Raw genomic sequence first — 27,126 nt, forward strand, 5'->3', positions numbered from 1 at the left:
CCTCCCGCTGTCCGAGGAACGCACCGACTGAACGTTTTCACCGTTCAACTCGGAGAATATTGTGTATGTGTGAAGCTAGTGAGGTGCAGCTGACAGGCGGCCTGTAGGTTCCGCATTCACTCCGTGGTTACCCCCGTCTCTGTCAAAGCACCGATTCTGGATCTGCTGATGAGCCTCTCTCTGCTCTGTGTCTCATTCAATTACTGGTCCCACACTGTGTTCCTGTAATACCGTAGTCGACTATTACCGTTAGTATCAGATTGTATGTGAGTATCGGTGTTGACATATTAGCACAAGGCTACAGTGGAAGGTTAGGCTATGTTTACTTTGTAACTACATACGCAGTTACAGGTTTGAAGTAATAGTACCTTGATAAAGTAGGGGAGAACGGGGTTGGTTATCACATTCATTACATATTGCTTGCTGGTAGTGGCGGATCTAGCCAGGCTAAAAAATGTTTGGCCACCCCAACTGCCACACCAGTTTGGTGTCAAATGCTGTCAAATGTAATCATTAAGATAAAAGTTAAAAGTTTTAAAATAATTTGTCAGAAACTGAAATTAATTTAATCATCTCTTATGGCCACATTTTAGACCAATGAAAACTGTCGTGGGGGCTTTTCCAAGCAAATATTGATATGTGATGAGGCATGGGATGATGACAATTTCATGTCACAGTTATCTTGACTAAAATAATTGCTATCCACAACATTATCGCAATGATCATCAAAAATGTATTTGAATCACTTAACATTTAGTTGAGAAATATATTTTTATTACATCACGGATAGGAACCTCATCTGCTTGTTATTCTTTGAAATCCATAGTATTTTCATACATCCAGTTACCAGACCAGAACCCGAACCGACGCCCACTGCTGCGTTTCATTACACATTTATTCCGTTGTTACCTCCCTCTGTTCCTGCAATACTGTACTGTAGTATTACTTTTATTTTTACTAGTCTGTCAGTATTGTAGCCTATATCGGTGTTTACCATTGACAGTATATATAATGGACAAAGCTTCTGGGTCTGAAAAGGGAAGCCAATGCGGAAGTGTCTTAAACCTGCATTCTATGTAAAGGCCAGCAGGGGGTGCTCTATTGGCTGCAATAAAAAAACGATATCATGCAGTCTAATGGAGAAATGAGCTGACTTCTTACTTGATTTATTAGCTCAGTAACCAGTTTCCTGATGAGTTTATGGTCTCAATCACTAGTTTCAGTCTTTTTCCATACAGCATGATGTTCATTTAGTAGACTATGGTCCAATTTAGAGAGACTTTAAAGCTGTAATGATGATGAACTTTAATGATTGACAGGTTCAGCACAATGCACAAAACTCAAATCAAACTGTCAAACTAGGCAGTGCTGATCAAATATGAATCAAGATTCAGGGGTTACCTCAGGAGTAAGACTTGACACTGAGGTGAGAGGACATTTTCATGTCAAAATGTAAATATTTAACTCTTCTGTGTTTCTTTTTTAGGCAAGGCAGTAATAATAGTCGGGGGAACAAAAACGCACCACCATTCGAAGTAATCATAGGCCAATGTTATCCTAACTAAACTAAACCTAACAAAATTCCATTATTATTACTACTGGTGCTAGTATTACGGTGTACTGCAGTTCTGGTTTGTCCATGTGGTGTTGTGTTATAGGGAGGTAAATCAATGTCAGCACTCTACTGTCTCTCTATTTCAGTACTTTCAACAGCTTTCAAAAGTGGAACTCTCCATTGTAATTCGACTCAGGACTCATTTTTTGCCATCATGCCAAATAATGTATCACTACAGTTAGAATTCCCACCTTACAGCATACCCCTGTATTGATCATTGTGCTACAGGACTTTCAGTCTCTCTCGGGCACACAAAGCAATAGTGTAGCTGTGGGCATATGATCCTGAGCCAAGAGCAAATGTGTTTAAAATGTAAAAAATGTGGGCTGTGGCACAAGCATGCTTCAGTCCCTGATGTCATTGTATATTGTCACAATAAGAATTCCACCGTAATTACACCCACATGAGGTATGCAACAAGGTTACATCATGTTTCCTCTCCGTACTGTTTGTAGACAATGTTTAAAGATTTGCTGAAGACGTACTGAGAAAAGCGTAGTGCAGTGAGTGTGGAATGGTTGTAAAACAGGTAAATGATGGGTAGGTGGCAAATTGATTGGTTCTTTAGGATGGGTACACCTACCTCATGTTCTCTGCTGATGGAAGCAAACTGACCTCACTGAAATTATAGAGGACAGTAAAACACAGCATACTAGTAAAGATGTTTGAGGGTATATTTTGAAAAATGGTTCAAACTGGCCCTAAAATGTCCCTGACACTGTGAGTGAAATAGTTTGTTGTTGTTGTAGTTGTTTGGAGTCATTTTTGTAACATTTCAGAATAGGGATGTAATGATACTCAACTCACAATTCACTATATGATTTTCTCACAATTGTTTTTAACACAATGAGACTGAACACAAATTATGACTGAATAAGATTCCTTTATTTCCCAGTCAAAAACTATTTTTTTATTTCAGAGGAAGGGTATAAACTGTGCAAAACAATGTATCTTTCTTTGTAAAAGTGAATACTCTTAATACCAGGATTGATATTACAATTCATTTTTCTTCATGTATCCGTATCATGATTTAACTGTCTGGTAAGATATATTTACATTCCTGTTAGAGAATTTGGCTTCTTTTGTTATGGGGTGTTTGCAGGGTCTTAAAAAGTCTCCAATCACTGTAAACATGGTGAAGGCAGAGAAAACAACTAGTAGTAGTATTGAAGTAGGTTGTCCGTTTGTCCGTATGCCCCATTCTTGTGAACGCATTGTCTCAGGAACACTTTGACGGCATTTTTAAAAATTTGGCACAAATGTCCACTTGGACTCAAAGATGAACTGATTACAATTTGGTGGTCAAAGCTCAAGGTCACTGTACCCTTACAAAATTAGTTTTTGTCTTAAGAATTAATCATACTTCGCATTTGGTTGGACAGTGAATTAACTTTTGACTCAAAATGGGATACAGCAATGAAGTGATGACATTTATATCCAAAAGGTCAAAGGTCATCACAATGTCCTGGAATATCACATTTTTGTTCTGTTATTCAACACCATAACTCAGGAACAGAAGATTGTGACTATATTTTACAGCTGGTCAGACAATGTACTGGTGATACTTTTGACTCAAAGGTCAAAGGTCACTGTGATCTCAAAATAGATTTTTAGACATAAATAAAAAAAGAATTCATTGGCTGATTCCAGATTTCACACATGTTGACTGGGATGACAGCAAGTAAACAATAACTAGCACAGTACAGGCTTTCATCTTTAAATCTCATCCATTCTTACAACGTATTGAAGCGTGCCTAGCTGATGGTGCCAGGAGAAAATTGTCAGTGAAAACTCAAATTTGGTGGCCTCTGGCACATGGACCTGTACTTGTATAGTGCCTTTCTAGTCTTCCGACCACTCAAAGCACTTGTACACTGCACGCCACATTCACAAAGTCCATCGAACGGAAACTAAGTCATTCATTCACATTCACACACCAATGACACAGCATCAGGAGCGATTTGGGGTTCAGTATCTTGGAGGAGGATACTTCGACATGCAGCCGGGATCATTCTCTCTCTTTGGACTCTCCGGAGTTTACCCAAAAGAACAACTTTGGGTTTCTCTACAGATGTTACCTCTAATCCATCTATCTTGAAATTAAGTGCCCATTATGGTTTTGCTCCATTTTTTTGTATGCGACAATGTATGCTGCAGTATCTTTGAATGAGGAAAAACCAACAGTTCCAAAAAATTGTTTTGCTTGGTGAGATGAGAAAAGTAGGTTCAGTAACAGACAGAAGTTGAAGTGATGTTGGATTTATGTTTTCCTAACCTGAGAGAAGATGGGATGAAGATAAGATAGGATCCCTGAAGATGGTTAGGATTAGTTTGTACCAAATTGGGGACAAACCTATGTTGGACTTTCCCTATATTAAGACTTAAGATAGGAAGTTTCTATAATACCACCACTGATGAAATGAAAATGCATTAATAATTAAAGCTGCAAGCAGCGTTGGGCGGGACCTCGCACTCCACGCGACTTGGGGCGTGGTGCGGCCGTGTCATGTGCCGTCGTAAAGCGTTCGGACCACAACATGAAATTTTCACATCACCCAAGTCCCAAGCCCTCATCGCCAGGAGCTGAGGGAGAGCACTCTATGTTGTCACACGTTTCAGACACTGCAAAAGACTTACGCTTTCGTAGAGAGACTCTTCACTGTGAAAGGTGGAAATTCAGCACCACGCCACAGACGATCATCAATGTGTCCAGATTGCAGTGATCGAATATGAAGTCAATATGATAAAATCTGTAGGAGTTAGTTAAAATAGAAGCCCTGAAATGCCAGAAATGGCATCACAGTGTGAAATTCGATTCAAAATGGCCAACTTTGACGGCACGCCACGGACACGCCCTTCAACATACAGTCGCATATAGCACGGCGTTCATTCAGCAACATTTTTTGACTGTACTGACCAATTTTGAAGCAGATCTGATAAATTCCCTAGGAGGAGTTTGTTCAAATACAAACCCAAAACGTGAAAATGACCACAAAATGGACGCCGTGAGTGAAAAGTAAAAAGTAAAATAGTCGACTTCCTGTGGGGTTTGGGGCATGGGTGCAAGAGGCTTTTTGTACGTCTCGGCACGTTACACATGCCTACCGAGTTTCATACAAATCGGTGAAACGTGGCGCCGGGGCTGCTTTTTAAAAATCCTGTAGGGGGCGCTACAAACACGACAAACACGACAAACACGATTTTTGGTATGTGAGCTACAGGCACCAGTCTACACATGTCCTGTGAATTTCATATTCATAACTATTACGGTCTCCGCAGAGTGATTTACCATTCCACCAGAGCGCCACCTAGTGGCGTGATTTTTTTTTCCTTTTTAGAGGAGCCTCAGGGAGCCATGGGCAATCATCGTACCAAGTTTCGTTTTAATCATACTTGTCGATGCGGAGATATGGACTTCTTCATTTTCTTCACCTTGAGGCGATGACCCGAAATTGTGCACAGTGCCTAATGAAGACATAAGGAACTCTTGACCCAAGGTTGGTGTCAATCGGACATACCAATGTGGAGAAATGCCCCACTACCTTTTTTGACGAAAAATCAACAGGAAGTGCTAATTTTATAACGTGCTTATTCTTTGAAATATCAAAATAATTTAAATTACTTACATGAAAAGTGCATTTAGGCTAGTAACTCCCGCATCGTTTGTGGCACATTCAAAAACCTTGTATCCACGCGTTCGGTGAATGTTCTGCATCTCCCCATATATGCCACGCCCACTTTCGCCTAAACAAATTTTCCACTAAAGCACGAAATGTCCATAAATTACTTTTTCGTGTTCCTCCTATGCGGTTTGTCCGATTTGCACGTTGTGCTATTTGTGACTCTACGTTGAAGGGCGTGTCCATGGCATGCCGTCAAAGTTGGCCATTTTGAATTTTGCTGCCATTTCCTGTCATTTTTGGCTTGTATTTGAACAAACTCCTCCCGGGCAATTTATCGGACCAGCATCAACATTAGTCAGTAGTGTCAAAATATGTTGCTGAATGAGCGTTGTGCTTTTTGTGACTGTATGTTGAAGGGCGTGTCCGTGGCGTTCCGTCAAAGTTGGCCATTTTGACTTCCGTGGTAATTTTTTATGAATTTTCGCCTTGTATTTGAATGAACTTCTCCTAGGGAATTTATCGGATCTGCTTCAATATTGGTCAGTACAGTCAAAAAATGTTGCTGACGGAACGCCGTGCTTTTTGTGACTGTACGTTGAAGGGCGTGTCCGTGGCCTGCCGTCGAAGTCGGCCACTGTGATGCCATTTCCAGCATTTCAGGGCCTCTATTTTAAATAACTCCTATAAATTTTATCATATTGACTTCATATTTGATCACTGCAATCTAGACACATTGGTGATCATAAGTTAATCAAATATTTACTGTGCGTCAAACTGTGTGTCTGTGGCGTGGCGCTAAATTTCCACCTTTCACAGTGAAGAGTCTCTCTATGAAAGCGTAAGTCTTTTGCAGTGTCTGAAACGTGACAACATAGAGTGGTCTCCCTCAGCTTCAGGCGATGAGGGCTTGTGAATGGGGTGACGTGAAAATTTCATGTTGTGGTCCGAACGTGTTATGAGTAATGGGCGCACCACGCCCCGAGTTGCGTGGAGTGCGAGGTCCCGCCCAATGCTGCTTGCAGCTTTAATTCAAATGTGTAATTCCAGAAACATGCAGAATGCAGTCCTGATGGTCAGGAAATATCAGTCAACATTTTACTATGCCGTTGCACCTTTATCATGCATGTGACACCTGGTTAATATTACAGGTCATAATTCAAAGGTGTTGATGATTCATCTGCTGCACACTTTATCACTTCTGGAACTTTTATGCTGGTTACAGCGAATCTGTAAATGTTACCATCCCCTGGAAAACAGCGATAGTAATCTGGATTATCTCAGCTGTATTAAATTACAAATTGATCCTGTCCCATTCAGAACTGGGAAATTCCCTGGGGGGAAACACCACCTGATGTCTGTCCATTATCTTCTTCAGTTTGAGGCAGAATACCGTCGCTTCGCTCTGAAGAGGAATGGCCCAGGTGGCTTCCAGGAGTTCTACCGCCTCCTCCAAACCATCCATCGCATCCCCGGTGTCGATGTGCTGCTGGGATACGCCGATGTCCATGGAGACCTCCTTCCAATCAACAATGACGACAACTTCCACAAAGCAGTCTCGTCAGCCAATCCTCTGTTGCGCATTATCATAACCAAGAAAGGTAAGACAAGTAAGTGGATTTCTGAACCCCTGCTTCTCTTAACCCCTCACTGGAACTAGACTAGACTGCTCTACCTGTTGGCTGTCCTTCCTTGTTTTTCAATCGTCTGCTGGTGTGTGTGTCTGTGTGTGTGTGTGTGAGAGAAACAGCCGCTATGTACAGCTGCAGGGAAGGTCTTTGTTCTCCACATCAAACACAGTTTATTCTTCATACATAACGCCACCTGATAATTCTCTGCCTGCCTTCTCTTTTTTGTTTATACTGTTTGTTTTCTCCTTCTGGGTAGTCTGTGTTGTGATTTTTTTTCCTTCTTGGGTATGTCTGCTTAATTAGACACTGCTGTGTAGGAAGGACATTGAGGAATACATTCTTATTCTTTAAGCTTGGCACATTCATTCTTGACCTTGGACAGCAATTGACAAAACAATTTTAAACAAATGGTTCAGTCAGTCGCTTTTTCCAAAGTATTTGAATGCATTACACAATCTCCATCAGCAAATGGAGTTTTTTAAGTTGTCTGTAAACTTTAGATGAATGAGCTATATGTATTTGAGCCTGTTGCAGATACTTGTCTCTTTCTTACTGTAAAAACACAACTTAAAGGTTCCGTGTGTAACAGTAGAAGGATCTATTGTCAGAAATTGAATATAATATTTATAGTTATGTGTTCTTTATTGTATGGTCATCTGAAAATAGGAATCGTTGTGTTTTTGTTACCTATGAATGAGACGTCTTCCAAGTTGTACCGCCATGTTTCTACAGTACCTCAGAACAACCAAACCAAACATTGTCTGTAGATAGGGCCCTTGAAAGCCTGTTCTCAATCCCAGATTGTTAAATACAGATGCCAGTGGTGTTCAGTTAGTTGCAATATTACCAGTATCAAACGAGTAAAATGTGTCTATATCAATATTGTAATCGTAATATTTTAAAAATTGTCATAATGATGAGATAGTTATACTTGTTTCACTCTCTTTTATAATAATATTATATATTATAATATTTAAAATACTTTTCTAATAAAAATAATAATACAGCTGATAAACCAATGTCAATTTCTTGCTTAAATTAACAATTTCTCGTTACCCACCACTTTAAACCATGTTTAGTAAACCACACCCAGTCTACGAATACGAGATAATTTAGCCTGTTGAACAGATACCAAGTCCCTTTCATCTACTGCACAAAAAGCCTGGACCAATGTGTAGGATTGGTGTGGTATATAGTGGTGTAGTTGCAGATCACAACTCCTTTTCTTCAGCCTACCCTTGCAAGTGCAATGGAGAAACTACAGTGGCTGTGGAAAACGCGAACCCTATCTATTGCCAGTGTTTGGTTTACATTCTCGGGTACTGTACCACGGCTACCATAGCGGTTCAACATGGCGGACTTCATGGAACCCTCTATAGATAAAAACATTTATTCATTCTAAGGTAAAAAAAACATAATACTTCCTATATTCAGGTTATAATACACTAATGTAAACTTAGTTATGCATACCCTATTCGGTAACACTTTATAATGAGTACACACTATTAAGCATTAGTTAAGCATGAATAAATAATGAAATCATCATTTATAACGCATGAATACACATTAGTATGTAGTTTATAAACAGTTTAAAATGTTTTATTCATCATTGATAAGCACATTAGTTATGGATTAGTAAATACTGAATTCATCATTTATAAAGCATGTTTCTGCTGTAAATAGTCATTACTATGTGGTTTATAATCACAGTTATAAATGTTTTACTCTTTATTGTACTGTACATTTCTGCATGCACTTGCACATCCACTATTCAGACATGTATTAATGATTAGTGACTGTGTTAGCAGATGTTCTATAAAACTCACAACAAATTCATTTTCTAATGATGGCCTATAAACAGTTATTAATGCAGGAATTCATGAATTGAGGCAGTTACAAAGCACTTACTACTCGTTAATTAAGTATTTTCCGTGAGCTCATCTAAAGTGAGCGCTATCTATGGCTTATTAAGCATTTACAAATGAGATATAAAGGCTGGCAATGCCTCAAGACTCACAAAATGTTCAGTTATCTTAACAGACGAAGGAGAGACACAACACAAAGGGATATAGAACATATTGTATTGATATTTATTGCAACTTCCCAAAATATTGTATGAAGACACTAATCATTAATACATGTCTGAATAGTGGATGTGCAAGTGCATGCAGAAATGTACAGTACAATGAAGAGTAAAACATTTATAACTGTGATTATAAACCACATAGTAATGACTATTTACAGCAGAAACATGCTTTATAAATGATGAATTCAGTATTTACTAATCCATAACTACTGTGCTTATCAATGATGAATAAAACATTTTTAACGGTGTTTATAAACTACATACTAATGTCTATTCATGCGTTATAAATGATGAATTCAGTATTTATTCATGCTTAACTAATGCTTAATAGTGTGTACTCATTATAAAGTGTTACTTTGCCAAATCATGTTGTTTCCTCATTAGCATATGCTTTTTGGCATGGTATCAGAACACGGGCCAGGAGTCGGTTACACACACACTAAATATACTGTCATTAAGAAAAGATAATCTTCTTCAGCTGCAGTAGGTAGCTTTTGTAGAGAAAATAATCTATAATAATTATCTGTTACATTTGCTGAAACTTTCACTATATCCTAACAGTAGTATATGAGACGAAATCTGGTTCCTCTGGCTCCTCCTTGTGCTCCTAATGGCATTTGCAAGAATTCACTGCACCTGAAAACAACCATTCAGAGCTGAGAAAGATAGTTGATTGTTGAGCCTCATTCCCAGAGTGGAGAAATGTCCATAAATCACATATTTTGAAATGATTTACAGCTGTAAAATTTATATTTTACCACTAAAGAGGAAGCTGTCTCATTATTTACCACTTGGAGAAACTGTGAGTTGGTGCAAAGTTTTAATAAAGGATTCCTAAATAGCAGAATCAGTAATAAATTATGTGGCACATAGAGGATATTTCTGCTAGCTGGTATAAAACATACAATCCATCCATCTATCCATCCATCCATCCATTCCTCTCCATGCTTATTTCTTCCATCATGTATTATTTGACTGATTATGACCGAATACTATAGTGCTGCATTGTTATCTCTCAGGGCACCTTCTCTCACTGTGTCTCTGTATCTTGCATAATTAATGATGTAATGATGCTAATCTGCTGCTTAGCAGGCCACTATTGTTGTTCAGAATCACAGACAGCTGCTAGTTTAATCAGATTAACTTGGAGGTCTGTGACCGAGAGGGAGAGGAAGAGAGCTGGAGAGGAAGAGAGCTGGAGAAAGCAATTTGTTAAGGGCAAAGAGACTAAGGGCAGAGAGAGGAAAACCTAACAAGAAGAATTTTGTTTTAACATCCTGTTTAGCAGGGCCATTCATTTTATCGTCCAAGCTCAATGGCCAAAACATGGGGAAATAATTAAATCCATCAAATCCAACAAAATCTTAAACACACACGTTGCAAGTTGCATTAGGAATAATAAACTTAATCTCCATTGTGCTTTAGAAGCTAGCCCGCACCTCATTAGTCAGTATTAGGCCATGAGTTAGCCAACTAAAAATCTACTCACCCAATCACTTTATCTTTCATCACGGAAGTGATTTATACACCACATGAATGGACAGATTCATTCTGCAGTGTGCTCTCTCTAGGTCTATGGAGGTTCAGGCTGCATGAACAGATTGATGTATTGGTTTGGTTATTTATTAGGTTTTTTTAAAATTCTGTTCTGTAAAATGTTCTCAAATTATTCCGAATAGCCTTTGCACCATTATAGCAGCTAGGGCTGCACAATTAACTGAAATATTATCGAAATCGCAACATGGCCAGGTACAATATGCAAATTGCAGAAGCTGCAGGTAAACTAAAGGTAAAATGAGTGACAAACAGCATTATAATGTAGTACTGTAGCTCTGCAGAGATGCCCTGGCCTATAAATCTTGTTTTCCAGATTTAAGAAAACATTTGGTTTTGTACAGACCCCAAACAATTTCACATCATTTAGTAGTTTAATAGTTTTTTCAGTGAAAATTACATTTCTGATTTAAAATGATCATCGCCACACTTAATCATATCATAAAATCTGTTAAAATAATTGTAATATTATATTTTTACCATATTTTGCAGCCCTATCTGTAGCTCTGTTATAATACTGCACTTTAATTAGGACTTCATAATGTATCAAATGTATGTGTAGACTAGATCTATAATGTATAACGACATTGTGTCCCTTATTTCATATTTCTTTCCTTCATTCTCTATGACCTTTACACAGTATTGTCTTTGTGTGTTTGCATGTGTCTGCATTTGTGCGGATGTGTTTTTAGTGTGTATGTGAGACTGAGAGAGTGAGAGTGAGAGAGCTGCCCATCTGGTGTTGTAAGCCATTAACCACTGAGTAGGATTATCTTACTCTAAAAGACTTCATCAATCATATCAGCTCCACTCAATGCTACCACTTTGTGTGTTTTGTGTGTGTGCATGTGTGTGTGTATTTGATGTGCACAATGTAAAGAGGTCTGAAAGGATTGCATAGAGGAGGTTGGTGTCTACATACAGTATGTGAATTACGTCTATCTGCATCAGTACTGCCTGGGTAACAGTCTTATTCTGTATTGTATGACAGTGGTAGCCATGGTAACAGCTCTGCAGGAGCACTATAGTGGTAGTTTTGGTGACAGTTCCATAGTATTACAGTGGTAGCCGTGGTAACAGTCTCATCCTGTGTTAGTATTAAAGTGGTAGCCATGGTAACAGCTCTGCAGGAGCACTATAGTGGTAGTTGTGGTGACAGTTCCATAGTATTACAGTGGTAGTCGTGGTAACAGTCTCATCCTGTGTTAGTATTAAAGTGGTAGTCGTGGTAACAGCTCTGCAGGAGTACTATAGTGGTAGCCATGGTAACAGCTCTGCAGGAGTTCGACATCACCGACACGATTTAGAGTGCACCATCAAATCTAAAATCTAAAGTTTGGAAGACATTTGGAGTCTATAAGAAGGAAGGAAAGTTGGTAGTTGTGGTGACAGTTCTATATTGCAGTTTTTCTCAATCGCTTGAGGCATTTCCTGAAACTCTAACCACATTCTCAAAACTCTTGAAACTCCAGAAGAGCAAACCACTCTTTGATAATACTACCTGTGCAAAATCACACTCAAATGTTAATAGCATGCATCAAAACACACAAAGTCAGCCAATTCATTTAAATTTCAATTCAATTTTATTTGTATAGCGCCAATTCATAACAGAAGTTATCTCAGGACACTTTTCAAATAGAGCAGGTCTAGACCGAACTCTTTATAACATTATTTACATAGACCCAACAGTACCACCATGAGCAAGCACTTGGCGACAAGGGCAAGGAAAAACTGCCTGTTAAAAGGCAGAAACCTAGGACAGACCCTCCGGCTCTAGGTGGGTGGTCGTCTGTCTCGACCAGTTGGGGTTAGAGAGAGAGAGAGAGAGAGGGACAGAGAGACAGAGAGAGACTGAGAGAGAGACAGAGAGACAGACAGACAGACAGACAGACAGACAGGTGCACAGCAACAACAGTATTGGCAATGGCAATCTAGCAGGACCATGGCAGGAGGCTCCACCAGGATCGATAAGAACCTGCGAGACGAGAAAGCACAAGAACTCTGGGGAAGAAGTGAAGTTAGTAACATGCATTAATGGGACATGAATGAGTGCAGAAAGAGAGAGGAAGAGAGGAGCTCAGTGCACCATGGGAAATCCCCAGCAGCATAACTAAGGGATGGTTCAGGACTCACCTGATCCAGCCCTAACTATAAGCTTTATCTAAGAGGAATGTCTTAAGCCTACTCTTGAATGTGGAGAGGGTGTCTGCCTCCCGAACCACAACTGGAAGCTGGTTCCACAGGAGAGGAGCTTGGTAGCTGAAGGCTCTGGCTCCTGTTCTACTTTTAGAGACTATAGGAACCACAAGTAGCCCAGCATTCAGAGAACGTAGTGTTCTAGAGGGGTAATAGGGTACTATGAGCTCTCTAAGATATGAAGGGGCCTGACCATGAAGAGCTTTATAGGTGAGTAGGAGGATTTTAAATTATATTCTACATTTTACAGGGAGCCAGTGCAGAGAAGCTAGTACAGGAGAGATGTGATCTCTTTTTCTAGTTCCTGTCAGTACTCGTGCTGCAGCGTTCTGAATTAATTGGAGCGTTTTAATGGACTTATTGGGGCAACCTGATAACAAAGAGTTGCAGTAATCCAGCCTTGAAGTAACAAATGCATTGATTAGTTTTTCTGCATCTGTCTGTGATAGGATGTGTCTAATTTTTGTAATATTACGTAAATGAAAGAAGGCAGTCCTGGAGGTCTGCTTTATGTGGGAGTTAAATGACAAATCCTGATCAAAGATAACTCCAAGATTCCTGACAGTGGTGCTAGAGGCCAAGGTAATGCCATCTAGAGTAACTATATCTTTAGACACTGAGTCTCTAAGGTTTTTGGGGCCAATAACAAGAATTTCGTGTTTAACATCAGAAAATTGCAGCTCATCCAGGATTTTATGTCCTTAAGACATGTTTGCAATTTAGATAATTGATTAATTTCATCGGGCTTGTTCGATAGATATAACTGCGTATCATCTGCATAACAGTGAAAGTTAATGGAGTGATTCCTAATAATGTTGCCTAAAGAGAGCATATATAAAGTAAATAGTATTGGTCCAAGTACAGAACCTTGTGGAACTCCATGACTAACTGTAGTATTTATTGAAGATTCATTGTTAACATGTACAAACTGCGAACAATCTGATAAATATGACTTAAACCAGCTTAGTGCGGTTCCTTTAATGCCAATTTGATGCTCAAGTCTCTGTAAAAGAATATTATGGTCAATGGTGTCAAATGCCACTCTAAGATCTAATAATACAAGTACAGAGACAAGTCCATTGTCAGAAGCAATCACTATTATTAACTTTAACCAGAGCTGTCTCTGTGCTATGATGAACTCTAAATCCTGACTGAAAATCCTCAAATAAACTATTGTTATGTAGAAAGTCACACAACTCTTTGGCGACTACTTTCTCCAGAATCTTAGAGCGATTGATAGAGATTGGTCTATAGTTGGCTGAAACCCCTGGGTAAAGAGTGGGCTTTTTAAGAAGGGGTTTAATTACAGCTACTTTAAAGGACTGTGGTACATATCCAGTAAAGAAGTGCCAATTAAGGGTACGACTTCTTTAAGCAGCCTAGTTGGGATCGGGTGTAATAGACCGTTTTCATGGCTTCGATGAAGAAATTATTGAAGTTAAATGATGAAGATCGATAGCAGAAAAACAGTCTAAATATATATCTGAGTTTACATTAGTAAAAGTCCCTGAACTTGGAGAGCCTGAGACTGATAACTGTTGATGGCAGTTGGTGATTAATAAAGCCCATTAATAACATCTACAACAATCTCACCAAATGTGTAGCACCTTATTTTTTGAAAAAAATGTTGTATTTATTGTATAGCCCCAAATAGTTCAGTATGTTCAGTGTCATTTCTTTTGCTTTTTGATTAACAAGTGTGGATTGTTTACATTACTGACAAATGTGTACAGCAATGTAAACCTCTGACTGAAATATCTGAGCTATGGATGGAGAGCTGTCTGTAGACAGCTGAAAATATCTGTACAACACGATGAGAGGACGAGGAAATCAAATATTTATACACAAGCAGCTAGATGCAGGGATGGAGGGAAGGAGAGTGAAAGACTGAGAGAAGCAGAGAGCCAAAGAGGAAGAGGTGTTCTGTCTGCAGCTCATTTTCTCTGCCTTCTGTTTTGATATGCTGCCATCACAGTAATTCATCTAATGAGTTGAAATGAGTAAAATTTGAATGAATTGATACAGTAGGACTTGTGACATATGGACGATGGTTAATGTTGTTTGTGGTGCTTTGGCACTGCTGGCACAGAATTTGCACATTGCTCTGACTGGAAAAGATGGAAGGAGGAGGATATTAGCTTTACTATTTGTTAAATGCAACATAGAGGAAATAATCATGCAATCATCATAATCATCAAAGTGCAATACAAAACTGATTACACAATCCACACAAAGTATGTACACACACTGTAAAAAAGGGTAATATTTCGGCGGCTGGGGCACCAAAAAATTACTGTGAGAGAACAGAAAATAAGTTTTTTTAGCTTTAAGTTAGCATAAAATCTTTTTTGTCTTTTTAGAGTTTAATTAAAGATATTAACATATGTGAAATTACCTATAAATACTGGCAAACACTATAATACAAATAATCAGGCTAAAATTTACAAAAGAGTGCTGTTATTATTTGATTTTTGAAGAAAAACATTTGTTCAACTTTCTTGTTGTGAAAACATATCTGTCAATTAACAAACAAATGCATAAAATGACAGAACACATTTTTTTTACTCTTAATTGTTGCTAATTGTTCTATTATTTTTTTTTCAAAATGCGTTAACAACAATAAACTTGCTCTGATCTGTTGGTGATCTCCCAAAACTGTTGTCTAACTAAAATTTTTAGTTAGACAACATTTAGTGTGAACTCGGCATTAATGACTCCTACTGGTTGCGGCGCCTGCTCAGTGGTGGGTGCAAATGGAGTGTAATTGTGGTTATTAGTTCAATCGCAGTGTTACGCCCCTGTCTAGGGGGAAGGAGCGCCACATAAATGTGTGATGACAATGAACCAGTAATCCTACCCCGATTCCCAACGAACAACTAACACAGTGTTAACAATCAAGTGATGTGATTTATTTACAAACAGGTGAAACAAAGTGCAACAAAAACTAAACAACAAACTTCAGGGTGAACCAAGGCCAAAACAACAAACAAAACAGAGCTAACTTCCTTAAACAAAAATCCTTACTAATCCCTATGCAATATAAATAAAATACAGTTACTAAACCTAACTCCCTATCCTAATGAAAAACAGGAGAAAAGTAGTACAAAGAAAATGGCAGCTCACCCTTACGATACTCACTAAACACAATCATACAAAAACACTATCTACTAAGATCGTAACAATTCACTCTATCGCAACAATACACACTCTATAACCGAGGACAGAAGGATGCTGCTGCTGAAGGTTCTGTCGAAGAGCTTCGGTGTGGTGCGGCGTTTTGAATCCCTGGCGGATGTTGCAGCTCCCTGGGAGAACCAACCGGCAGGCGACACTCCACCAGCCGAGCCCACGGCGTGGACCAGTCAGCGCTGACCTACGGGTCTCCGTCACAGATCTACAATCGACAGGCTGCACACTCCTGCAGAGGAACAGGGACAAAAAAACACCAACACACACCACAGACGGAACCAATACCATAACATAATACTAATAATATGGCCAGGGCCGTAACACGCAGCCATACAGATTAAGCAGGTTGCTCTTTATTATACACACTATACACTCAAACACCGCAGACACACACCTGCAGATGTTCACACATACAGTACCTGCATCCCTGTGCCAAGCACTGTATGTTCCCTGTAACTGTAACTAGCATTTTAAAGACATTGTTTGGATGGGGTTTAATTGGATAATGCTATTTTGCACTTGTTCGTTTCTGTTCTGCATTTGCATCTAAATGAATGTGGCAAATAAATGCTGAAAATACCATAAACAGTGTTCATCTGTTTGAAAAAGTTACTGTAGCAGTTTATCATTAGTGGGATTTAATCTGTTGATATGACAACAATATCACTTTGTGACAGCCCTACTTGTGACTTGCATGTTTAAGTGGACCATTTAGCCAGTTTAACATGTAATTAGTATTTGTTCAGTGTTGAACAGTTAACTGGGCTCACTTGGCTAGGAACATAACGCCGCGGCTGTGGCTTAGAAGTAGAATGGGTTGTCCTTGTCATATACATGTAAACTAGGCTACAGTGAGTACCTGGCTGCAAAGCTGATGCGGAAGTTGGTGGGCGGTGCCTGCTCAGCCCTGTGAGAGTTAAACAATTAGAGCAGACTAGGCTTTTCGGAAAAAAGTCAGCCACTAAAACGAGGGTTAAAAAAAAGGTGCTGCAGCAGTGGACAGTATCAGAAGAAGAATGTGTTTTTTGAACTTTGAATCATGTTAATATTTTCTATTAGCCAGTTAAAATAAAAGCACAAACCTAAAAAGTAGCAACATATGGCACCTTTAAATATGATTAAACTTCAGATTTGTGTAGAAGAAGGCTGTGCCTCAAAACTGGAGCACAATACAATAATGAATGGGCGAAAAACTGTGATATTGTGCTTTGCAGTTGTAAGTAGGTGTTAAGGGTTAATACCACACGCTCACAGCATGAAATGTGCTTTTTTTTTTTCACGTCGTGCCCTCTCTTTACTGTAAGCACAACCCCATTGTAAACTAGCTCTGGATTCAGCCATATGGTAGCCCATTGGGCTCCAGATGGTGGGCACTCCAGAGTGAGGTCACTGTGACACACACAAATACACACACACACACACACACACACACACACACACACACACACACACACACACACACACACACACACACACACACAAGCTAATGGCAAGTGCAGTTCTCAGACAAATGATGCATCAGGGACAGATATGGGACAGACAAACAAAGAGGCAGATGATAACATAATAATATCCAAATTACTTTTTGTAATGAATGAATGATGATCTTTTTTATTGTTTCTTTTTTTTAATTTATTTTTTTATTTACATGTACAAAGAACATGAGATCATCATGGGTGTTACAGTTAAAATCAAAGTATTCTTTTACACATACATCATGGCATAATGTCATATTATTCAAGATGCATACACAGTCCATTTTTCCTAGTGTTCAGTACATTTCTCTAACTGAAGCCTTAATCCAAAAGTAAGTCTCTCCATTAGGGCTGGGCGATAAAATGATAGCGATATTGATCGCGATAGACACGTGATCAATATCAGTAGAAAATACGTTTGATAGAATGTTCGATAATTTCACTTGAACTCCATTAGAGAAAAATAGGAAGAAAACCCCAAGCCAGAACTGCAAGTCATTCTGGGGGATGTAGGCAGAGGAAGGGCTTTAGCCTCTCGACCTATCACGGCCCAGCTTAGCCAGGTTGGTGGCATCAACAACAACAACAACAAAAAAAGAACGGCGTGGAGTGAAAGGAGAATATGAGTGCGACAGCGCGAGAGGAAATTGTAGATAAAAAAGGAAAGGTCACGTCACCAGTTTGGTAATATTCTAGTTATTTTAAGTCAGACAAGAGTCAGACTGATGTTGTCTGCCAACTTTGCAAGGTCATCGTCCCTGCCAAGTCTGGCAACACGACAAATTTATTTTATCATCTCAGCCGCTGGAGTACAGCAGCCTCAAAGAGCCACAGCCACAGCCATCGACATCTGCCGATACAAGTGGAACAACACACAAGCTGCAACAGACCACCATCGAGAGGTACACGGCAGCAGTGCCATACGACAAAACATCAAAGCGATATAAAGATATAACGGATGCAGTGGCGTATCATTTAGCGAAGGACATGCTCCCGCTCAGCACAGTTGAGAAGTCTGGGCACAAGAATCCTATTCACGTGCTTGACCCCTGTTACATTCTACCAGGCCGAAAGCACTTTTCCAAGACGGCTATTCCTAAGCTTTACATGAAACTGTTTTCCTTGCAGTGAAACCAAGTTGAGTTGTTTTTGAGTTATTTTTATAATTTTATGGTGGTTTGATACTGACATATTACTGTTTGTTACATGTCAAAGATGTTAGTTCTACCTCAGGTGTACACTATTTTTTTATTTACAAAATACATTGCACGTTTTGTTGGATTAAGCATTTATTTAATGTCTATATTTCTTGGATGATCCAACGCTATTGGTCCAATGTTGGAGGGTCTCGTTGCAACCATTTCCTAGTTACAGCTTCTCTACAACTTGCCAAGAGTATCTTCAATAAGTATTTATCCTTCTGTAGGACTGTTTCCGGTATTTTACCGAGATATAAAGTAACAAAAGAGAAATCTAAATCCACCCCAATTATTTTATTTATCTCGGTAGCCACCTCTCTCCAGAATGACTGGATTTTCGGACAGGCCCAAAAAACATGAAAGTGATTAGCCATAGAGGTTCCACATTGTCTCCAACAGAAGCCTCTGCTCTGTGTGCCTGTTTGCAGTGCTGATATTGTAGGAGTTATAAAAAATCTCACTACAATCAATCACTTCTTCCAGCCGAACTCTCTCAGTGATCTTGAGTTTGCAGTGGTCGCTTGTGTCTCACATATTTCCATCCAGATCTCTTCTGATATTTGTGTTTCTGATTCACTCTCCCATTTTTGTTTAATGGATAACATTTTTGGTATGCATCATGAAATATAGAAATCAAATTGTATTCTTTCTCCTCTTTGACCTGTAATTTTTTATTGTAATAGTCTCTGACTTGCAGGTATCTATGGAAGTCCTGCTTTTCCAGTCCAAATGTGTCTGAAATTAACTCATAACTCTGAAATTGTCTGTTTGAGGTGAGGGAACAAAAAGACGTGATACCTCTCCTAACCCATAGTTTAAAGCCCCCGTCCAATCTAGCAGGTTCAAATTCTGGATCGTATGCTACTTTGTAACTTCCTCAAAACCTTAAACCATAGCTTAAGAGTGAATTGATTCAAGCTGTTATAATGTCTTTCAGCTTGGCTTTTATTTCCTATTATAGATTGTATTGGAATTTTTATCTGTGTAATTTCCAAGCTTTTCCACTTGGATTCCTAATTTGGAGCGCACAAGTATACTAAGGGTTTCAATTGCGCAGCATAATAATAATCCTGTAAGCATGGTAAAGCTCTTCCTCCCTTCTCTTTTTTCAGCTGCAGTGTCTTGAACTGAACCCTAGGTCTTCTACTGTTCTAAACAAACCTTGAGATCCAGGCATTCCACTCATCAAATTGTTTTTGGGGTACCTCTAGAGGCAATGACTGGAAGAGATAAAGAAGCTGTGGCAACACGTTCATTTTAATTATTTCTATTCTATTACTCATATCTAATATTTTATTTTGGGCAAGTCCCATTTTAATTTATATTTCCCTTTTGTATCTGGGTTGGGAATATAGTTAAATGTGAGGGTTTGCGTTTTTTTGAATATTTAGCTTACATCCAGTGTCCATCTTATGTTCTTCTCCTCTAATCATAATTCCCTTTATCTCAGAGTCCTCTCTAATTGCTTGAGCCAAAGGTTCAATAAATAACACGAATAGGGTCGGACTCAGGGGACAGCCCTGGCGTGTCCCTCTTTCCAAATAAATAGTTTGCAACCATTGACCGTGATCCTGGCTGTTGGAGAAAAGTATAACGCTCTAATACATTTAATAAAGCCGTCTTTGAAGCCGAATCTTGCAAGTTCCCTGTATAGGTATTCCCAACCCACCAAGTCAAATGCCTTTTCGGCGTCTAGGCTGAGCAACATTACACTGATGTTTTCTGATGTAATATGACTCATCACTTGTAGTGTTCTCCTTAAATTATCCTGTGTCTGTCTATTTAATACAAAGCCTGTTTGATCTAAATCTACCAGCTCCGGGACAATGAGTTCCAGTCCCTTAGACGCAAATAATTTATAGTCTACATTCAAGACTGATATTGGTCTGTATGAGCTGCATTCCTTTTTATCTTTTCCTTCTTTTGGGATGATAGAGATAACTGCCTCCTTCCATGATCGGGGGGCTTCCCCGGTTCTCAGTGTATGGTTAAAACAGTTAAGCAGAACAGGTGTTATTTGAAGTTTAAATGTTTTATACCACTCGGACGGATATCCATCTGAACCCGGAGCCTTATTAGCTTTCAATCTTGAAATGGCTTTATTCAGTTCTTCTGCTCTTATCCCAGCCATAATTTCTTTATTTTGTTGTTCTCCTATAGAGGTCTAGTGAACTTAGAAAAGACTCTATTGTTTTAATATCTGCCATGGCCGGTTGGGTATATAGGTCTTGATAATATAGTTCAAAAGCACGTTGAATATCCTCCGATTCACTGCAAACCTTTTGTGTCTTGTGGTTCCTGATCTTATAAATCGTATTCTTTACCCGTTGTTTTCGTATCCTCCAGGAAAGTAATTTCATTGCCCTAGGCCTCGTCTCATAATACCTTTGTTTGGTAAATTTAAGTTGTTTTTCAGTTTCCTCATCATATATACCATTTATTCATTCATCTTCATCCGCTTATCCGGGGTCGGGTCGCGGGGGTAGCAAGTTCAGCAGAGGACCCCAAACTTCCCTTTCCCTGGCCACATCCGCCAACTCTGACTGGGGGATCCCGAGGCGTTCCCAGGCCAGTGTTGAGATATAATCTCTCCACCTGGTCCTCGGTCTGCCCCGTGGCCTCCTCCCAGCTGGACGTGTCAGGAACACCTCCCTAGGGAGGCGCTCTGGAGGCATCCTCATCAGATGCCCGAACCATCTAAGCTGGCTCCTTTGACGCAAAGGAGAAGCGGCTCTACTCCGAGTCCCTTGCAGATGTCTGAGCTTCTCACCCTGCAACCCCTCCCCCCCACGACTACGCCTCGATATCCTGTCCATGAAAGTCACAAACAGGATTGGTAACAAAGCGCAGCCCTGGCGGAGGCCAACACCCACTGGAAACGAGTCCAACTTACGACCAAGAATCCGGACACAACTCTCGCTTTGGAAATACAGGGCTTGGATGGCCCTGAGAGGTGGCCCCCTCACCCCATACTCCCGCAGCACTTCCCACAGGATATCCTGGGGAACCCGGTCATATGCCTTCTCCAAATCCACAAAGCACATGAAGACCGGATGGGCATATTCCCAGGCCCCTTCCAGGACACCTGAGAGAGTAAAGAGTTGGTCTGTTGTTCCACGACCAGGACGAAACCCGCACTGTTCTTCTTCAATTGTCAGGTTCGACAATCGTCCGGACCCTCCTTTCCAGGACCTTAGAGTAAACTTTTCCAGGGAGGCTGAGTAGTGTGATGCCTCTGTAATTTGCACACACCCTCTGGTCCCCCTTTTTAAATAGGGGAACCACCACCCCAGTCCGCCACTCCTTCGGCGCTGTCCCTGACTTCCACGCAATGTTGAAAAGGCATGTCAACCAAGACAGCCCCTCAACACCCAGAGCCTTCAGGCTTTGCCACTGTGGAGTTGTTTGACTACCTCAGTGACTTCCCGCAGGGAAATTGATGTAGATCCCCCATCACACTCCAGCCCTGCCTCTATCACAGAGGGCGGGTTTGTTGGTCTAGTCAGGTTCAGGAGTTCCCCAAAGTGTTCCTTCCACTGCCCAATTACCTCCTCAGTTGAGGTCAGCAGTGTCCCATCCCCGCTATACACAGCTTGAATGGTTCCCCGCTTCCCCCTCCTGAGGTGTCGGACAGTTTTCCAGAAGTGCCTGGGTGCCATCTGAAAGTCCTTCTCCATGACTTCTCGGAACTCCTCCCACACCCGCTGTTTTGCTTTCCTCACAGCTGCGGCTGCAGTCCTTCGGGCCTGCCGGTACCCTGCAACTGCCTCAGGAGTCCCCTGGGATAACATATACCGGAAGGCCTCCTTCTTCAGTCTGACGGCTTCCCTGACCACCAGTGTTCACCACCGTGTTCGAGGGTTACCGCCCCTTGAGGCTATATACCATTTATATTTTGTTTAATTTTCTTTATTCTAGTTAATATCTGAGGGTCTTTTTGCTTAGTGGGTCTAATTTCTAATGACTTCATTTCCTCTTGTAGTTCAACAAGTCTTCTCTGTTTTTCCTTTTTCCAAAAAGCCGTGAGAGCAATAATTTTACCTCGAACGACTGCCTTTGCTGCGTCCCATAAAGTCACCTCTCCATTATCATTATTTTGTAAATATGTTTCAAATTCCTGTTGGATCTGTTTCTGTACTGCTTTGTCATTTAAAATGCTCGTATTCAGTCTCCAGAGTGTGTTTTTGCGTTGATTAGTTAGGTGGTAAATGGTAAATGGACCTGTACTTGTACAGCGCCGTTCTAGTTTCTACGTGCCATATTGACTCTTTAACACAAATTCACTCAGTGATGGCAAAGTCCATCAAACAGAAACTAACATTCATACACACTCACACACCGGCATCGGGAGCAATTTGGGGTTCAGTATCTTGCTCAAACCTTCAACAGGTGGCACCAGGAGCCGGGGATCGAACCCACAACCTTCCGATTAAGAAACGACCCGCTCTGCCTCTGAGCCACAGCCGCCCGCACAGGTGCAGCCCGCACCCCTGAATGATCAGATACGTCCCTAATCCCTATCTTACAGTCCCTGACTCTGTGCCAGTCTGATTTATATATAAATACATAATCAATTTGTGAATATACAGAGTGACATGGGGAATAATAGGTGAATTGTTTTTCTCCTGGATGGGACTTTCTCCACACGTCAATCAGACCCAGCTCTGCAAGCATCCACTGGACTAAAATGGCATTTAGACTTTTCTTTTGGCGCTGATTAGATGTTTCTAATTTAGGTTGAAGTTGGACATTAAGATCACCACCATAAATTTGAATTCCCTGTGTTTCCAAGACTATCAATTCAAATAATTTCTTGAAAAACATTTTTTTGCTCTCTGGGGGGGGGGCATACACATTAAATAAAGTTACTTCTTCATTGTCTAATTTGCCCTTTACTAAAACATATCTCCCTTCCCTATCTTTCATTTCTGAAATAAATTCAAAAGTTACTGTATTAGGGATCAGTATAGCTACTCCCCTCCTACGGCCTGATTTATGAGATGAGTAATAGGTATTTTGAAGGTTTTTTTAATTTGTTATGTTCTAAAGAAGACAGATGAGTCTCTTGCCAAAAAACTACCTGCAGCTTTTCTCGTTTCATTTTAGCTATAATTTTACTCCTTTTAATCAGATTATGCAGCCCATTGACATTTAGCATGACTATCTTATATTCCTGATGATGCATATACTCTTTTCAAATTGTATACACCTGCATAACATTACCCATGATATCCCAAACAAGAACAATGAACCAACAAAACAGAAAAACACAAACCAAAGACTTCCAAGTCCGAAGTTCAAATAAAACCTCAAGTTGAGAGGAGATCCTCGTGTCCGTCGAGGGCCTCTCGTCGGTATCAAAGAAGATACTAGTCCGCACCGGTAACATTTTCAAGTCAGTTCCCCCATAACCGGTATAAAGTTCCATCTTATCAAGCTCAGTAAATAATAATATTAAGTCTCTTTGTAAATTGGCAGAGAGTTGAGAAACATAAGTATTGTCTTCTCAGGTATGGGGATGGCTAGTGTGACGTAAGGAATCGTTAGGATTCACTTCCGTGTCCATTAGCATTTTTAGGTCACGTAAACAACAATGGCTACAGCACAGGAACCGGTCACCTTTTATACAGTGACAGCCTACTTTACTGACATCCCAAAGTCTGTTCAAAAACTCCTATAATTCAAATAGGGTAATAACAGTTAGTTCAATGTCAGGTGGAAGTCTAACAGGGAAAGTGTGGAAGAGGGCCCGGCACCCAAAACAAACCGTATCAACTTCAGCCATCTCTTCTTCTCTTTTTCGCCAAGGGTAAATCGGCACAAGAGATCATTTTGTTCACGTCGTTTCTGTTATTGCAACACGGGATACAGCACTGCACTACTTTTTTTTTGGGGGGGGATTACGAGAATAAAGTCATAATATTACGAGAATAATGTAATAATAATACAAGAAAAAAAGTCGTTTTAATGAGAGAAAGGCTTCGATAGAGTTATCAAGATCTGATGTGAGCAGCTCAACCAAACAGCAGCCTCAGCCTGAGCCCAGCAGCCGCTGTTTGTCTCAGTCGTACCATACAGGCGACAGGTAAGCTAACATATTCATCATTTTGTCGTTAAACAGTTATGACTTTATTCTTGTAATATTATGACTTTATTCTCATAATTTCCACCAAAAAGATTTTTTTTTTTCTCTTTTAGTATGCTATGTATATTAGCGAATGGACACGGAAGTGGCTTTTTGGATATGATGTCGTAGCACCTAGCCATGCCCATAAGGATAGGGATAAGCACTTTTAGGAAATAAAAAATTAATTCCTTAGTAGACTGAAAATTAAATTGCAAAGTATTTTTATTTTAGGTACAAAAATGCAACATAGGTAATTTTGAGGAATTACTTACTCACATAGTAAGTAGGCAAAAATCAAAAACTCAAAAGCACAGGCGTTATCACCTTAATATTATTATTATCGCCTATATAATTCCAATTTAGGTAGATTTAGGTAGAAACGGAATAAGTATACTAGAGTGCAGTAATAAGTCATCCACTTTACATGGGGGTTAATAACACTTTTCTTTTGAAGCCCAGTGTTAAAGATGAGGGTCCAAGCTGGGGGGTTAGTCCCAGATGACACGATGATTTTTCAAATAACAGTCACTGGGCACTTCTATAAAGGTATATGGCTCCAGCCGGTAGCCACTCTCCCCGCGATAGTGTGGAGATGTTTACCCTGGGGCGCTTCACTCGCCAGCAACAGATGCTGCCGGTGGAGCACGCTGAAAGCTCCGTAGTCTCTCTCTTATCCACCCGTGGTCCACTACCCGTCTGCGGCGATCTACACCTGCCTTCTCCCATGTTGCCATTCTCCGCTGCTTCAACGCTGCAGAGTCTGGCTCCTTAACGTTTTCCATAGGGAATCCTCTCTTCTTCAGGTCTTTAGCCGCCTCTGCCGCGCTCTCGTAGACCTGGGTGCTGCTGTCAAAAAACACTTTCAGCTAAGGCGGATTCCTTTGGCTTTGAGTTCTGTCAATATCCCCACATATGCCTTTCTTTTCTTCAAAATCTCGGGAGGGTAATCTTGAACAAAATAAATCCTTTTCCCCTCATAGCGTACATCTTTCTTTCTCCACGCAGTATGCAATACCTGTTCTTTCACTCTGAACTTGAGGAAGCAAATCACCAGTGATCTAAGCGGTGCATCTTGGGGAGTCTTTGGGGCCCGGTGGCAGCGCTGTATTCCGAGCTCCATGTCCGCGACCGGCAGGGTGGACCCCTCTGATTCCTCTGGTACTCCGTATATACGGAGATTGTTCCGGCATGAGCGTGCTTCTAGCTCGGTTAGCTTAGCCTGCAGGGCCTCTTGGCTCTCTAGCGCCTGGGTGAGAGCCTGCTTCGCTGCCGTGTCCCATTCTTCAATGTCGGATATACGCTGTTCGGCTTCCGCCACTCTTGCTATCGTAGCCTGTAGCTTAGCTGTAGCTTTCTGGAGTTTCCGGTTGATTTCTCCTCTAAATTCGTGCAACTCCTTCTTCATGTCGTTACGGAAGGAAAGTCAGAATTCACTCATTTCACTTTTAAGGTCTGACCTGAGAGCACAAATCTCGTTATAGATGGCCTGCATGACGGGGCTAGCTAACGTTACTTCTTTGTCAGCACCGCCATTGTTCTCATAGTTTTCCTCATCGCTGTATGTTTCTTCGACTGTCTCTACTTTATTAGGTCTTGAGCCTTGTTTACCTTTATCCTTTTTTTGTTTATCCCATTCCATGCTACGTTTCAGTTCAGTTTTTTTTTTCTTAATGTTCTTCCAAGGGGATAAATATCCGACCGGTTGGGAGCGGGATTTTTAGGCTGCCATTCGCTTCAGCGCCACCGGAAGTCCCTTTTATTGTTTCAATCACTAAATTGTGCGGGTTGTCCACTAATCGGAAGGTTGGCAGTTTGCTTCTCTCGCTGCATGTCGAAGTGACCTTGAGCAATATACTGTACCCCAAATTTCTCCCGATGCTGTGCATCGGTGTGTGAGTATGTATGATTGATTAGTTTCCATTCTGGTGAGCAGTTGGCACCTTGCATGGCAGCCACTGCCATCAGTGTATGAATGCGGTGAGTGTGGCATGAAGTGTACAGCGCATTGAGTGGTCAAAAGACTAGAAAGGCACTACTTATATAGTGCCTTTCTAGTCCATTAACTATTTCCCATTTAAATCACTATCTAAGCTACAGCTACTTAGCTACACACATTTGTAGCAATTTGGAACAGGAGCCAACCTAACCTTCACAGTCAGTGAATCAGCTGAATATGCAAATGTGTTTAATTTCTAAAGTTTTCCTGCTGGACACAAGATGTCTCCTACTCCTCCATTCTCAGTGAATGTGCACTGGTGGCTTCAAGTTGCATACTGGGCCAGATGTTAGTTAGATGTTAAAGATTTTCAGTAACAAATTAAAACCCTGTATTCAATTATTTGCAACATTTAGAGTAATACTCCATGTAACATGAAATAAAATCTGTGTGTACCTCAGTGTTTCCAAGTGAAATGTTAAAATCTGGACAGTTTACA

At 40.4% G+C, this 27,126-nt stretch overlaps 1 protein-coding gene across 2 annotated transcripts in view; it reads left to right on the forward strand.

The window, feature by feature from the left end:
* pard6a (par-6 family cell polarity regulator alpha) overlaps positions 1-27,126 on the forward strand; it is a 48,021-nt gene that overhangs the window by 558 nt on the left and 20,337 nt on the right. Inside the window, exon 2 of one of the 2 annotated variants that reach the window (XM_051383287.1) lies at positions 6,613-6,844. In XM_051383287.1, coding sequence (XP_051239247.1) covers positions 6,613-6,844 — 232 coding nt within the window. The remainder of the gene's footprint in view (positions 1-6,612; positions 6,845-27,126) is intronic. The other variant, XM_051383288.1, reaches the window with a different exon arrangement.

Source organism: Dicentrarchus labrax, unplaced genomic scaffold (assembly GCF_905237075.1).
Source record: "Dicentrarchus labrax unplaced genomic scaffold, dlabrax2021, whole genome shotgun sequence".
Taxonomy (NCBI): Eukaryota; Metazoa; Chordata; class Actinopteri; family Moronidae; genus Dicentrarchus; species Dicentrarchus labrax.